We start from the raw sequence: 12,901 nt of genomic DNA, 5'->3' as shown, positions 1-12,901 counted from the left end.
AGCTGTCTTCTTTTCCGTCTCAACCAAGGGGCCCATTTACAGACTGTTCATGAAATTCAGATGTTGAAACCAAAACCCCAACATGATAGGATAAGTGTGGCTTTGTGGAAAATGATGAGGTCTTGAGAGTAGACCTTTACAAATGGAATTAGTAAGTTCAAGGCCAGTTTAGTCCACACAGAGAGTTTCAGGCTAGTCAGGGCTGCACAGTGAGATCTTGTCTGAAAATTGATTTCCATTTATAATTAAAAAACATAGACAATACTTATAAAGTTGGGGGTGAGAAGGATTTTGTCAGATAAAACTAAATTTCCTCAAGTCTGAGACACATACTAGCACACATCACACTCATACATAAACACATACATACATTTTTAACATACCCATACTTTTTATATTTCTGAAGTGAGGATCCTTTCTCCCAGTCTACAAACACACAGTTTAGCATAAACATACAATTATGACTGTATGTGTATTTTCCCAATGAAACCCTTTTTTGTGTATAATTTCATTTGCTCCCCATTGTGTCTTCCTGTTTCTGCCTTTATATCACTCCCAGCTCCCTGGCATCCAACAGCAAGAATTGTGCACTCTGTCATGTCCCTGTGAGTGGAAAATGATCACTGTCTCCGCACAGGCCCAGTGTGACTGAGAGCTTGCCATCCAGGGTGCAATACTGAAGAGTCCTGTGGTGCCTTCTGGAGGTGCAGGCTAGCAGGAAGTCTTTAAGTCATTGGGGGTACACCTTTAGGAGACTGTAGTACACTAGTCTGTCTCTAGTGTGTGTATGTGTGTGTGTGTATGTATGTATCTTACATACACACACCTGCTGACTCACCAGAGACCAAACTAATAGAGCCAACTAATTTTAGCTTTTCAGTCTCTGAAGCTGTGAACTAAATACACCTTTTCTCTTCACAAGCTCCCTGCTTCAGGTGTTCTGTTGTCATAATGCAAAACTGATTAATATATTTTATCCATATTAATAAACTCATATACACAAATGCATGCATATGTGTCATCTATATATGTATAGGTATATAGATACTGTATATGCAGATGCAGAGTGAGAAAGGGAAACAGAAATATGGAAAGAGCATGAATTCTGGCTCACAGAATAAACTCTTGTCACAGACACTTCTTGGATCTCATCTGTCCCTCAGAAATACCTCTGAGACAACTTGTCCTTACTAACAGCTGCATAGCATTTCATAAGAGATAAGCAATAATTTGTAAATGTCTTCATTTTGTGTCCAGCAAAGTATCTTTGTACACTAGTGTTCCTATTTCCAGCGTACAGACTCTTATGGTTTCTCTTCAGAATGTATTTAATAAAGGTTAACATCAGTGAGGTTGCTAGGTCAAACTATATGAGGTGTGTGTCTGTGTGTGTGTGTGTGTGTGTGTGTGTGTGTGTGTGTGTCTACCCCAGCCTCTACCCATAGTCACATTGTCAATGTTAGTGGTTACCAACAACAGTGCCATTTCAGATACGATATACGTGATCTTAAAATATTCTTCTTGCAGAAAGAAAGAATGTTGATCTAATAAGCACAGCCTCGGGAAAAAACTATGTCAAGCATATGGACAGCCAATGCAGACTAATGAAGACCCTGACTTTCTTTCAATTTCATGATATTGAAGGTTTACAAAATACATTTGCACCTAGGCCTCACGGATTAACAGCCTCCCAATTCAGTGACATTGATTGAATAAGAGGGGTCTAGGTGCTGGATATCATGGTAAGCACTGCACAATCAGCTCCACCCACCATATTTTAATAAATGTATGTGTGTGTGCAAGCTTGTGGATGTGTGCATGTGTGCCAGCAGCTCCCTAAGCACTGTCCACCTTGTCTTTTGAAGACAGGGTATCTCGCTGGCCTGTGGCTTGCCAAGTAGGTGAAGTGAGCTGGCCATGGAGTCTGAGATCTTCCTGTGTTCACTCTCCAGCACTGAGAATAAAGTACATGCCACCAAAGCCATTGTTCTCATGTGTGACCTGGGGATTGAACCCAGGCCCTCATGGTTGCACAGCAAGCATTTTCCTGGCTGAGCCATCTCTTCAGTGAGTACCATGGTGCATGTGCAGAGGTCAGAAAACAGCCTATGGGGGCCAGTTCTCTCCTTTCACTTGTGAGTTCTGGGGACCAAACTCAAATCTTCAGGCTTGTTGGCAGGTGCCTTCCTCCACTGAGTCTTCCTCCTACCTCTGATGTTTCTTAATAAACGTCAGCTAAGCTGACTGAACCCTAATATTGGGACTTTCAGTAACATCAGACATGGATATGTCAAACCCCATGCTTACTGACACTGCCCTGTTTAATCCTCAGGGGACTATGGCCACTTTACAGATTAGGAAAATGAGGTTTAAGGATGTGAGGCATGCTGTGGGGTGGTCTGTATGTCAAATCTGTTGCTCTGATTGGTCAATAAATAAAACACTGATTGGCCAGTGGCTAGGCAGGAAGTATAGGCGGGACTAACAGAGAGGAGAAAAGAAAGAACAGGAAGGCAGAAGGAGTCACTGCCAGCTGCCACCATAACAAGCCTCATGTGAAGATGCCAGTAAGCCACGACCCACTCGGCAAGGTATAGATTTATGGAAATAGATTTATTTAAGCTATAAGAACAGTTAGCAAGAAGCCTGCCACAGCCATACAGTTTGTAAGCAATATAAGTCTCTGTGTGTTTTTTTTTTAAAGATTTATTTATTTTATTATGTATACAGTATTCTGCCTGCATGTATGCCTGCAGGCCAGAAGAGGGCACCAGATCTTACTACAGATGGTTGTGAGCCACCATGTGGTTACTGGGAATTGAACTCAGGTCCTCTGGATCAGCAGCCAGTGCTCTTAACCTCTGAGCCATCTCCCCAACCCAAGTCTCTGTGTTTACTTGGTTGGGTCTGAGCGGCTGTGGGACTGGCAGGTGACAAAGATTTGTCCGGACTGTGGACAAGGCAGGAAAACTCTAGCTACAGAGATACATTGCCTAAGATCCCAGTTGCTAGGAAGCAGCAGAGTGAAAAAGGGAACACAGGCTGAGAATTTCCCTAGGATGGAGGCTGGGCCTACTCTACTCTGTGTTTCTGAAGCTAGCACACAGTAGGCATTCAACCTGTTCAGCAAGTGAATGGTGAAGAATGGAGAGCCATGCGCTAGCCTCTTCAGGGGCACTCATAAGCAGTGTTCTGAAAGGCTACACCAGAAGAAACTCTCTGTCTGTGTTAGCTTCCAGACCACATGTGTGTGGAGGAATTCCTTAATATTTCATTAAGCCAGGGAAAAGAAGCCAAGAAAAAAAAATCAAAGCAAAACCCAAAGCCAGTGCATGGACTCCAACCTTTGAAATCACCTCCTCCCTGCCTTGAGCAGGCAGCTTACCTGAGATGCCCTCTCTTCAAACTGGCAGTTAACCTCTCTCACCCTCCTCACCTCTCTCCACTTCTAAAAACTGCTTAGTTCCCAGCCCAATGCAAACATTCTTATTTGCTGTCGGCCTGAAGTCCCTTTGTGAGCACCAATCTCCTCTTACTCCTGCTTGTGTTCCCATGGAGCAACGGTCTCATTCCACTGACACTGTCCTTTGTCATTGCATTCCCTCTCCGCATATCTGTGTGTTTTGAGGTTCCAAGCTATGTCTTACTTTATTTCCAAATTCTGCTGCCTCTTCACTGGGCTAGGAATACCAGCCCTCCCTGGAAAGAGACACTTGGAGTCAAAGAAGCCTAAAATCATATTAGGCTACACCAATTACTGACTTTAAGACCTTCAGCAGGCCAGCCATAGTGGCACATGCCCTTGATCCCCGCACTCAGGAGTCAGAGACAGATGGATCTCTGTGAGTTCAAGGCCAGCCAGGTCTACAGAGTGAGTTCCAGGACAGCCAGAGCTGCACAGTCTTAAATAACTAAAACAAGAAGAAAAGAAAAAAGAAAAAGTCTTCAGCAACTTCCTTGATCTCCCTATACCTCAGTTTCCCCAAGCATAAAATGGGAAATACAAATCTGTCTATGTCACAGAACTGCCATAGGAAGTGAGTGAGCTTGAGAACACAGCTAACTCTCGGGACTGTGTATTATTAACAAGCATTTAATAACCACTCAGATATCAGGGGTCAGGCATGGTTGTGCACATCTTTAACCCAGCACCCTGGAGGCAGAGCAGGTGGATCTCTGAGTTCGAGGCCAGACTAGTCTACAGAGTGAGATCCAGGACAGCTATACAAAGAAACCCTGTCTCAGAAAAAAATAAAACAGAACAAAACAGAAAAAACAGATACCAAGAATAAACACCCTGGACATTTCCCCCTTTACTTAATACTCAGAAAGAAAGCATAAAACACGAAACATCAGATACAAGGGTGATGGCCTGTGATTTTGACAGTCAGGAAGCTGAGGCAGGAGGACCACTAAGAGTTTGAGGCTAGCCAGAAAAAGCAGAACAAATTCTTTAATACCAGCATTGTCATAACTCCAATTTCTGCTTCTATAGTTTCCACAACTCGAGCTTGTGCCTATCAGCTGAAGGTAACGAGACATCTACTCTTCACTAAGTGGTCAGCCTCCCCAGGCTGGCCATGCTGTCTCTGTCCCTTGTCAACGCTTCACACTCAAGGCCATTCCCCATTTGCTCAAAATGGATGTCATCAGGAAGGAAGAAGGAATGCTTCAGCTGCTCAAGCACTGCTATGTGGATCACAGCTTGCCCCTCTGTGGTCCTATTTTCCCTCAATAACCAGTGTGGTGCTTTAAAACAAAAGCCACCCTGTGTTTTTCCCTTGCTTAAAATAGCCCTGCAGGGGCTAGCAAGATCACTCAGTGGGTAAATGAGCTTGTTGCCAAGATTGACCACCCCAGGACCCACATAGTGAAAGGAGGAATGGACCCCTGTCCTCTGACCTCCACATGCCCTCCCCCGACACAGAATAAATAAGTATATTAAAACATGAAAAAGCGTGGCCCAGCAACGTGTCTTACCATGGTAGCCAGTCTCAGACTTCTCTTAAAAACGTAACCACAGGACATATCTGGCCAGCCTCCTTCCTGACTAAGCACTACCTTTCCCTGACTCACTGGATCCCAGCTGCCTGAGCCACCTGCCTCTTCCTCGAATACTCCAAGTCTTTGCATCCAGAGCTATTTACATGTCAAAATGTCATATTCTTCAAGCAGTCATTTCCTGATGACCAGATGAACAGCATTCCCCTGAGAATTCCCAGGAAACATTTATCATGACTGGAATGGAATGCTGTTTAGATATTATCTGTACCCTCATTCCTAATCCTGATGTCCCCTAAATATGGGAGGGGTTTGCCTTGCTCAGTGCTTGTGCCCTTCTCCTTGAACACTACCAGGAGTGGTGGCATGTGCCTGTCACTCCAGCACTTCCATGGTGGAGGCAGGAGGATCAGGAGTTCAAGGATATCCTTGACTTTATGGTGAATGGAAGCTAGCCTGGAATACATGAGATCCTGCCTCTAAACAACACAAAAAGTGAAATTATTATTTTTATAATAAGAAGGACAAAATAATTGCCAAGAATAAAATGAGAAATAATACAATTATCCTCCCTAATTAGAAAGTCAGGGGAGATGAGCCAAACCAAGGAAAATGGTGCAAAAACATCTCCCCAACAGTGTGTTCACAGATAAGCAGCAAGTCACATTACTTCAAGCTCTGTATTGTTTATTAACAGAGATACTGGTCAGTTAATGATCTGATTGCTAGTCGCTTCACATCCTTGGACTTGTAAATAACAGTCATCTTCCGCCTTTAATCCCAGCACTCGGGAGGCAGAGGCAGGCGAATCTCTGTGAGTTCGAGGCCAGCCTGGGCTACCAAGTGAGTTCCAGGAAAGGCGCAAAGCTACACAAGAGAAACCCTGTCTCGAAAAACCAAAAAAAAAAAAAAAAAAAAAAAAAAAAAAACAGTCATCTTCAAGGGGCTTCTGGGAAGGTTGCCGTCTGGGCTGGCTGTTTTATTGTAGCCTCTCCTACCCTGATGCCCTCAGCACCCCCCGCCACACACACACACAGCTATCTTCCCACCGACCCAACCCCCAGTCCTTGATCATCCTTTAAGGCACATTCAGATTTGCCAAACCGTGGCCCTGACAACAGACCACTGTGCTTTTTAAGAGCCCCCAAGCTTTCTCAAAGGCACCGTGTCTTCATGTCTCCTTTAATTAAGTACAGTCAGTTGAAAGCAATATTTTTATAGATCTTGCCACAGTGAAATGTCACTATGCATTTTCCAACTGAGTTATTAAAAAAAACAAAAACAAAAAACAAAACACCTCACTGCTTATGGAAAAATGCTGTCAAAGGTGGGTGGGGGGTGGAGTAGAGCCAGAAGCTCAGCTTTGAGGCTAGCCTGGGCTACCTGGTAAGGGTTCAGGGAGGGGGGGAGGGTTAATAGAGGCCATTTCTTAGACTCTGTTTCAACTGAGGAAATACTAGATGGTTTTCTGGCATTCATGATGCCCTAGCTCAATTCCTAAAACTGAAAAAGAGTACAGGGAGGGCTGAGGTACTAAAAAGTCTTTCTGCACACACTTCTATGAAGAAGGCAGAATAGACACGGTCATCACCCACACTTTACAGCTTTTCAATAACCTCTGCAGATACAAGGGTCTTCTACTTGGTTCCTATTACGACAACCATTTGGCATTGACCTGGGGCTGTGTGTTAAATGACTTCATTCTGTACTCCAAGAGCCCCAAACATCCATTACTATTATTATTCTCATTTTAGAGCATTTATTTGTGTGTTCACAAATGTGGGTGTCTGTATAGTTCAGAAGACAGTGTCAGATCTCTTAGAGCTGGAGGTACAGAGGGTTATGAGCCACCCAATGTGGATGCTGGGAACTGAACTTAGGTCAAGTGCCCTTAACTACTGAATCATCTCTTCAGTCCCATTTATTACCATTTTACAGATAAAGCAACCAGTAGTATAGCTTCAACTATATGCCCATGGGAACAGAGCGGGAAAGGGCAAGGGTGAGTTTGAACTCACCTCACCTGGCTTCAAACTCCTATTCTTTCACTTGTAGTTATTTGTTTTTGAAACAAGGCTAGCCTCAAACTCTCTTTGTAGCCAAGCATGAGCCTGAACTCCAGTCCCTTCTGCCTCTCCACCCCAGTGCTTAGATGGCAGCCATGTCCCTCCATACCCCACTTCTGTTCTTTTCTACTGTAACTATGGCACATCACATTTCTTCTTCTAAAAACTGGACCTGAAGCTTCACCAGGTAGTACAGGCCTAAGAGGGTTCAAAGTTCAAGTCCTACCTGGACTACAGTGTAGGTTCAAGGCCTAGATGACTTTAAAATACCGCTTAGTGATAGAGCGTTTGTCTAGCATTCACAAGACCTTGTGTTCAGGATCCAGTACCACAAATAATAATGATAGTAAATTAAATAAGTGCTATAGTTGAGAGCTGGGGTATAGGTCAGTTGGTAGAGCACTTGCTTAGCATGCATAGAGCCCCAAGTTTGAGTCCCATCAATGCAAACCCAGGCATGGTGGTTTATACCCATAAACTTAGGAGTAGAGGCAGGAGGATCAGTTCAAGGTCAAGAGCTAATTTAATGGTTTAGCCAGTAAGGACTCTTGGCATCAACCCTGATGACCTGAGTTTGATTAGTATCTACATGATAGAAGAGAACTGACTTCTACAAATTGTCCTCTGACCTCTACATTACAAAGTCATCTTTGGCTATATAGCAGGTTCAAGGCAAGCCTGGACTACATGAGACCCTCCCTGTCTGTAAATAAGTCAGAGTACACAAATACTCTAAATATTCTCGCTGAAATGAAAGGAAGCTAATACAATCACAGCTAAAAGCAACCACATCTACCCACTTTCTCCTTTGTTAGTTCTTAAAAATCTTGGAATGCATGCAGAAGTGAAGCAGAACCTTTTTAATGGGTTCTTTCTTCCCTCAACATGTCAAGTGTCACAGCTCTGGCTTGGCACTAGTTTGGCCATAGCACCAGTATTACTAATTTCCACACTTCATTAATAAATAAATAGAGGCCCAGACCTATGGGAAGGCTCTATAGATCTCTTGGGAGTTGAGAGGATGTTTATACACAAACAAAAATCCCAAAATGCCTGATTGTAGACAGGAATCAAAATACTCAAACTTGCCAGATTCCAGTTTCCAAAGTGAGCCTCTGGATTCCTGCTTTGAGAAGATTTCAAATGTGAATAGCTTAAAGAGCTAGGGGATATGTTTGGGGATCTGTGCCAAGGCACATAAGAAACTGGTCTGCCATTGAACCACCAGGCAAGTCTCAGAGTCTTGGATTGTTTGGAACAGAAAGGATCAGGGAGTTTACAGCCAGGACTCAGAAGTACAAAATTTTTAGGGACTCATATGGCATAAATTGGATTTTTACCTCAATTTTCCCTACATGCTTGAATTTGGTTTTCCCCAATAAAAAGGCAAGAAATGAAAATCTGTAAGAGAAATGCTAGGAAGGAGCTGAGTGAGCTGGTGCACACCTGCATCCCAACACTTGGGAGGAGAGGCAGGAGAATTCAAGGTCATCCTCAGCTACAGAGTTTGAGGCCAGTCTGGGTTACATGAGACCTTGGGGGACGTGTGTTGCTGTTAGAGAACTGCTCAATATTTCAGTTTGCTTTTGGTTTTTGTTTTGAGACAGGGTCTTACTTTGTAGCCCTTGCTGGGCTGGAACTTGCTAAATAGACCTGGCTGGCCTAGAACTCACAGAGATCTGCCCAATACTGCAGTTTTAACGTAGTCTTACTTTGTGCAGTTTCATGGAAAGGATGAGAGGTCTATGGATGGAGGAGGAACTATCGAAACATAGCTGTGTCCTGAGAACTCACCCGAGCACCATCTTATTTAATATTCATGATAGAGTCATATGGTCCATGATATTATCCCCACTTTCAAAGAAGAGGCAAAGTAATGACAGAAACATACCTTGTCACATGGTCAGTCAGAAAGTCTTAGTCAAGTCTGAGATTCCTCAACTGTGCTCTGCTTCTACTCTATGGGGACCCAACCTTCTTTGGAGCATTGTGGACTGCAGGGACCAACAGAGCCACTATCTGCTTATAAAATCACTGACCATCTTTGAAACAGACCTAGGAAGTTTCCTGAAACTGTGAAAGCAGTAAACCTTCATGAAAAATGTGTGGAGTCCAACTAACCTGGGTCGGAATCCTGGGTCTATCAATTCCATTTGCATTACCTAGCAAGCCCCAGCCCTCTCATGCAAGGGGTGTTACAGGCCACACAAGGTGGTAATAGTAATTAATGAGATGGTGTATCTGAAGTTCTCAGGATATAGCAATCTAACAATAAAAGGCACCCAATGGTGGTATTATTTTGAGTTTGTAAAACTGACCTGCAGCCTTGAGGTTACCTCAAAATGCCAAAGTCAAAGAGTTAGAAAGGATGAAGCAGAAAATGGACCCAGGTCTTAAAAGGAGAAAGAAAATGAAAGAAGGAAAGAGATTGGAAGGATTAGGACATTCATCCTAGCAGGAATGAAAACATTTGAACTTGAAATCCAAACACAGTATAGCTAAGCTGTTGAGTGCATAGTTATAAGTATGAAGAAAACATGTGCATGCTCATTTGTACACACACACACACAGAGAGAGAGAGAGAGAGAGAGAGAGAGAGAGAGAGACAGAGACAGAGACAGAGACAGAGACAGATACAGAAACAGAGAGAGAGGAGCGTATTTACAATACTTTAAGTGCATGTAACTCAGGAACTGGTGCTGGGAATGAGCACTGAGCCCAGAGACCCAGAGCAGAGCAAGTAGCTGCAGGGCCCCTCAAACGACAAGAGGGCTTTTCCCAGCCTGGCAGGCTACATACACCAAGGCTGCTGAGCAAGCCCTAGCAGAGCAGGAGAAGGGGTGGAAGACACTGGGAAGCCCCTAGAGTTACAGGAACATCAGTGACCCTAGACTTTCCAGCCTCCACACTTTGCAGTTTTAAGTATCGTGTCCAATAAATTGAAGGCAAAAGTCTTGGATTTATTTAGCAGTGTCTGTTGATACCAAAACACCATAGAGAGAACTGGTGAGTGCAGAGGTCTGTTTTAAAACTGCCTGCTAAGGCTGAACCCAAACCAAATCGGATCATCAAGTCAAGGACTAGAAGCGTGGGGGTGTGTGCACAGGGCTGACCTTGCCCTTGCTTGCTCCTTCCCTTCTCTCTGACCCAGGAGGAGGTGGGAAGATGCTGGGATTTCTGCTATGCCCCAAACCTCAAGGCAGGAAGAGCAAACAGACACTCCCCCATCTCCAGTACGTGGGCGCTTCCCAAGCTGACCCTTGGCTCCTGCGCCCTCAAGCATCTCAACACCCTAGCATCCTCCTTCCTAGGCTGCAAGAAAGGTTGTCCTTTGCAAGAGCAGCCTCCGGCTCCCAGATCTAGGACTCCCTAATCCAGCCAGGCTCCTCCTGGCTTAGCTGCCTTGTGATTTCCCGAGGAGCCTCCCGGTGCAGCCCAGCCCTGGAGGGTCCCCTCTTTGTTTGTAGGGAGAACACCGCTGCTGTGCAACACTGGAAGCCTGGCTGCGGGGGCGATTCCTCCCTCTGCTCAACCACGTTCCTCGCGCACTAGGGGCCACCAGATTCAGCACAGGGTCTCCAACTGTCCCCTCCCGTTCCCTGCCCAAACACTTACTTCCCAGTCCCTCTGTTTTCCATGCTGTCTCCTCCACCGCCCCATAGCGCCTCAGAGGCTTCTCGGCTTCCAGATGGACAGAGAGAGATTGCTTTAACTCCATTGCTGATCCCCGCGGGCAGGTCAAACAAGGGGTCCCCTTTCATTCCATCCCTGCTGAAGGCTGCAGGGAGGAGGGTGGCTCTGGTCAGCAGCGTTTTAAGGGGTTGGGCGTTCCTGAGGAAGCTGTTCCATCTCTTCAACTGCCAGCACCCGAAAGCGCCCAACTGGTACCCAGGATGGGGGAGGGATGCATAACACATGCGCAATGGAGGCTGGAGGGGGGAGGTTTGGGGGCTGGGTAGGGAGAAGGAGGGACAGATGATAAACTCTCTAGAACAACAAAAACAAAAACAACTAAAATAAAATCATCCCTAAAGGAAACAAGAATACGGTAACTGCCCATATTGGAGCCAGTGAATAGGCTTTACGTGAATGGATCTAGCATTGTGGGTGGCTTGGGATCTGCCAGAGGGCTGGCAGGTTTCAAGTGTGATTGGTGAGCCAGAGTGTATCCATTGATGATGTGTGCTTTGTGAAGGAGTGTGGACCCCAGCTGATGAGTTCTGTGTTGCTTGCGTTTGTGTGTGTGTGTGTGTGTGTGTGTGTGTGTGTGTGTGTGTGTGTGTACACCTCTATCAATCTTGTGTGTTTGTATGGACGGGAACAAGAGAGACGAAAATATTTTGGGGCACATGACCAACAAAGCTATTTGAAACATTGATCTTTACAAACCTGGAGAATAATCATGACCAAACATGGCAGCATTACAATATAGGGTCAACTGGTACAGCATTCACAGCCCAAGCCTGAGGACCCAAATGTGAGCTCCAGAACCAACATTAAAAGAGCAGGTGCAGCAGTGCACACTTCTAATCCCAGCGCTGGGAGTGAAGACAGGAGGATCCCTAGGACTTGCTACCCTTAAGACACCTTGCACCAAATTCTGACCTATACACACACTTTAAATGTGTGTGTGTGTGTGTGTGTGTGTGTGTGTGTGTGTGTGTGTGTATGTGTATTTAAGAAGTAAGGGATGAGAACACAGCTAAGTAGGTAGAATGCTTGCACAAAGCCTTGGGCACTGCATAAACCTAGCACACAAGTAGAGGCAGGTGGATCTGAAATTCAAAGTCATTCTTGGCTACATAGGGAGTTTGAGGCCAGCCTAGACCATGTCTCAAATGAGTGAATGAATGAATGAATGAATGAATGAATGAATGAATGAATGGATAAAGCATAATCAGCAGCTAGGTTGATAAAAATTAATACTACTTATTGAATGACTGCTAAACATAAAACACTTACCAAAGTCACTGTGAAAGCTAGCACTCCACTCCCCCTTGTTTTACAGAAGACAGAATTGATGTTCCGAGAAATCACTTACCCAAATCCCCACACTTCCAGGTATCGGAATTAGTCCTTGAATCCAGATTATATGAATTCAGATTCCACCTCTTCTTGTCCTGACTTTCTTGACTGTGTTATATTTAATTCTTTTTAAAGCAATTTTATGTGCATTGATGTTTGGCCTGCATGTATGTCTGTGTGGGGGTGTCAGATCCTCTGGAACTGGAGTTACAGACATTGTGAGCTACCACGTAGGTGCTGGGAACTGAACCCAGGTCCTCTGGAAGAGCAGCCAGTGTTCTTAACTACTGAGCCATCTTTCCAGCCCCTGTGGTTATATTTAAATTACATGTATATGCATGAGCTGGGATGTGTGTGGGAGGTGCATGTGAATGCATGTGCTCTCAGAGGTCAGAGGCATTACAGCCCCTGGAGCTGGAGTTATAGGCAGTAGTGAACCACCAGACATGGGTGCTGGGAACCAAACTCAGGTCCTCTGCAAGAGTCATGCATGCTCTTAACTGCCGAGCCTTCTCTGCAGCATCTCACTGCTGTTACGTTTTGTATGGAGGGAGAGGAACAGACCCACCTCTGGGTCAGGAGATGCTGGCTTACTGTTTGTTAGTTATTTTGTGATGTCATCTGGGAACACTGGTATCTATTTTTGTGAATTGGAAGTGTAAAGCAGACGAGTTTTCCAAGAAAATGATTTTACCACTTAAAAAAAGTTATCAACAGTGAACTCCTAAAAGAGCTAGCTTCAAAACATCCTAAAACCATAAACCTAGATTATAATGACAGGTTTTGCTCTGTTTTGTTTGGGAGTTTGA

At 44.7% G+C, this 12,901-nt stretch overlaps 1 protein-coding gene across 2 annotated transcripts in view; it reads right to left on the bottom strand.

The window, feature by feature from the left end:
- Bmerb1 (bMERB domain containing 1) overlaps positions 1–10,972 on the bottom strand; it is a 106,490-nt gene extending 95,518 nt beyond the window's left edge. For both annotated transcript variants that reach the window (XM_028858396.2, XM_028858397.2), the window contains exon 1: positions 10,683–10,972. In XM_028858396.2, coding sequence (XP_028714229.1) covers positions 10,683–10,785 — 103 coding nt within the window. In that variant the 5' untranslated portion in view covers positions 10,786–10,972. The remainder of the gene's footprint in view (positions 1–10,682) is intronic.
- Between the last annotated feature and the right edge of the window lie 1,929 nt (positions 10,973–12,901).

This window comes from Peromyscus leucopus, chromosome 8b (assembly GCF_004664715.2).
Source record: "Peromyscus leucopus breed LL Stock chromosome 8b, UCI_PerLeu_2.1, whole genome shotgun sequence".
Lineage (NCBI taxonomy): Eukaryota > Metazoa > Chordata > Mammalia > Rodentia > Cricetidae > Peromyscus > Peromyscus leucopus.
Note: the sequence above shows the minus strand (reverse complement) of the source record. Positions and strands in the feature narration are given on the sequence as shown.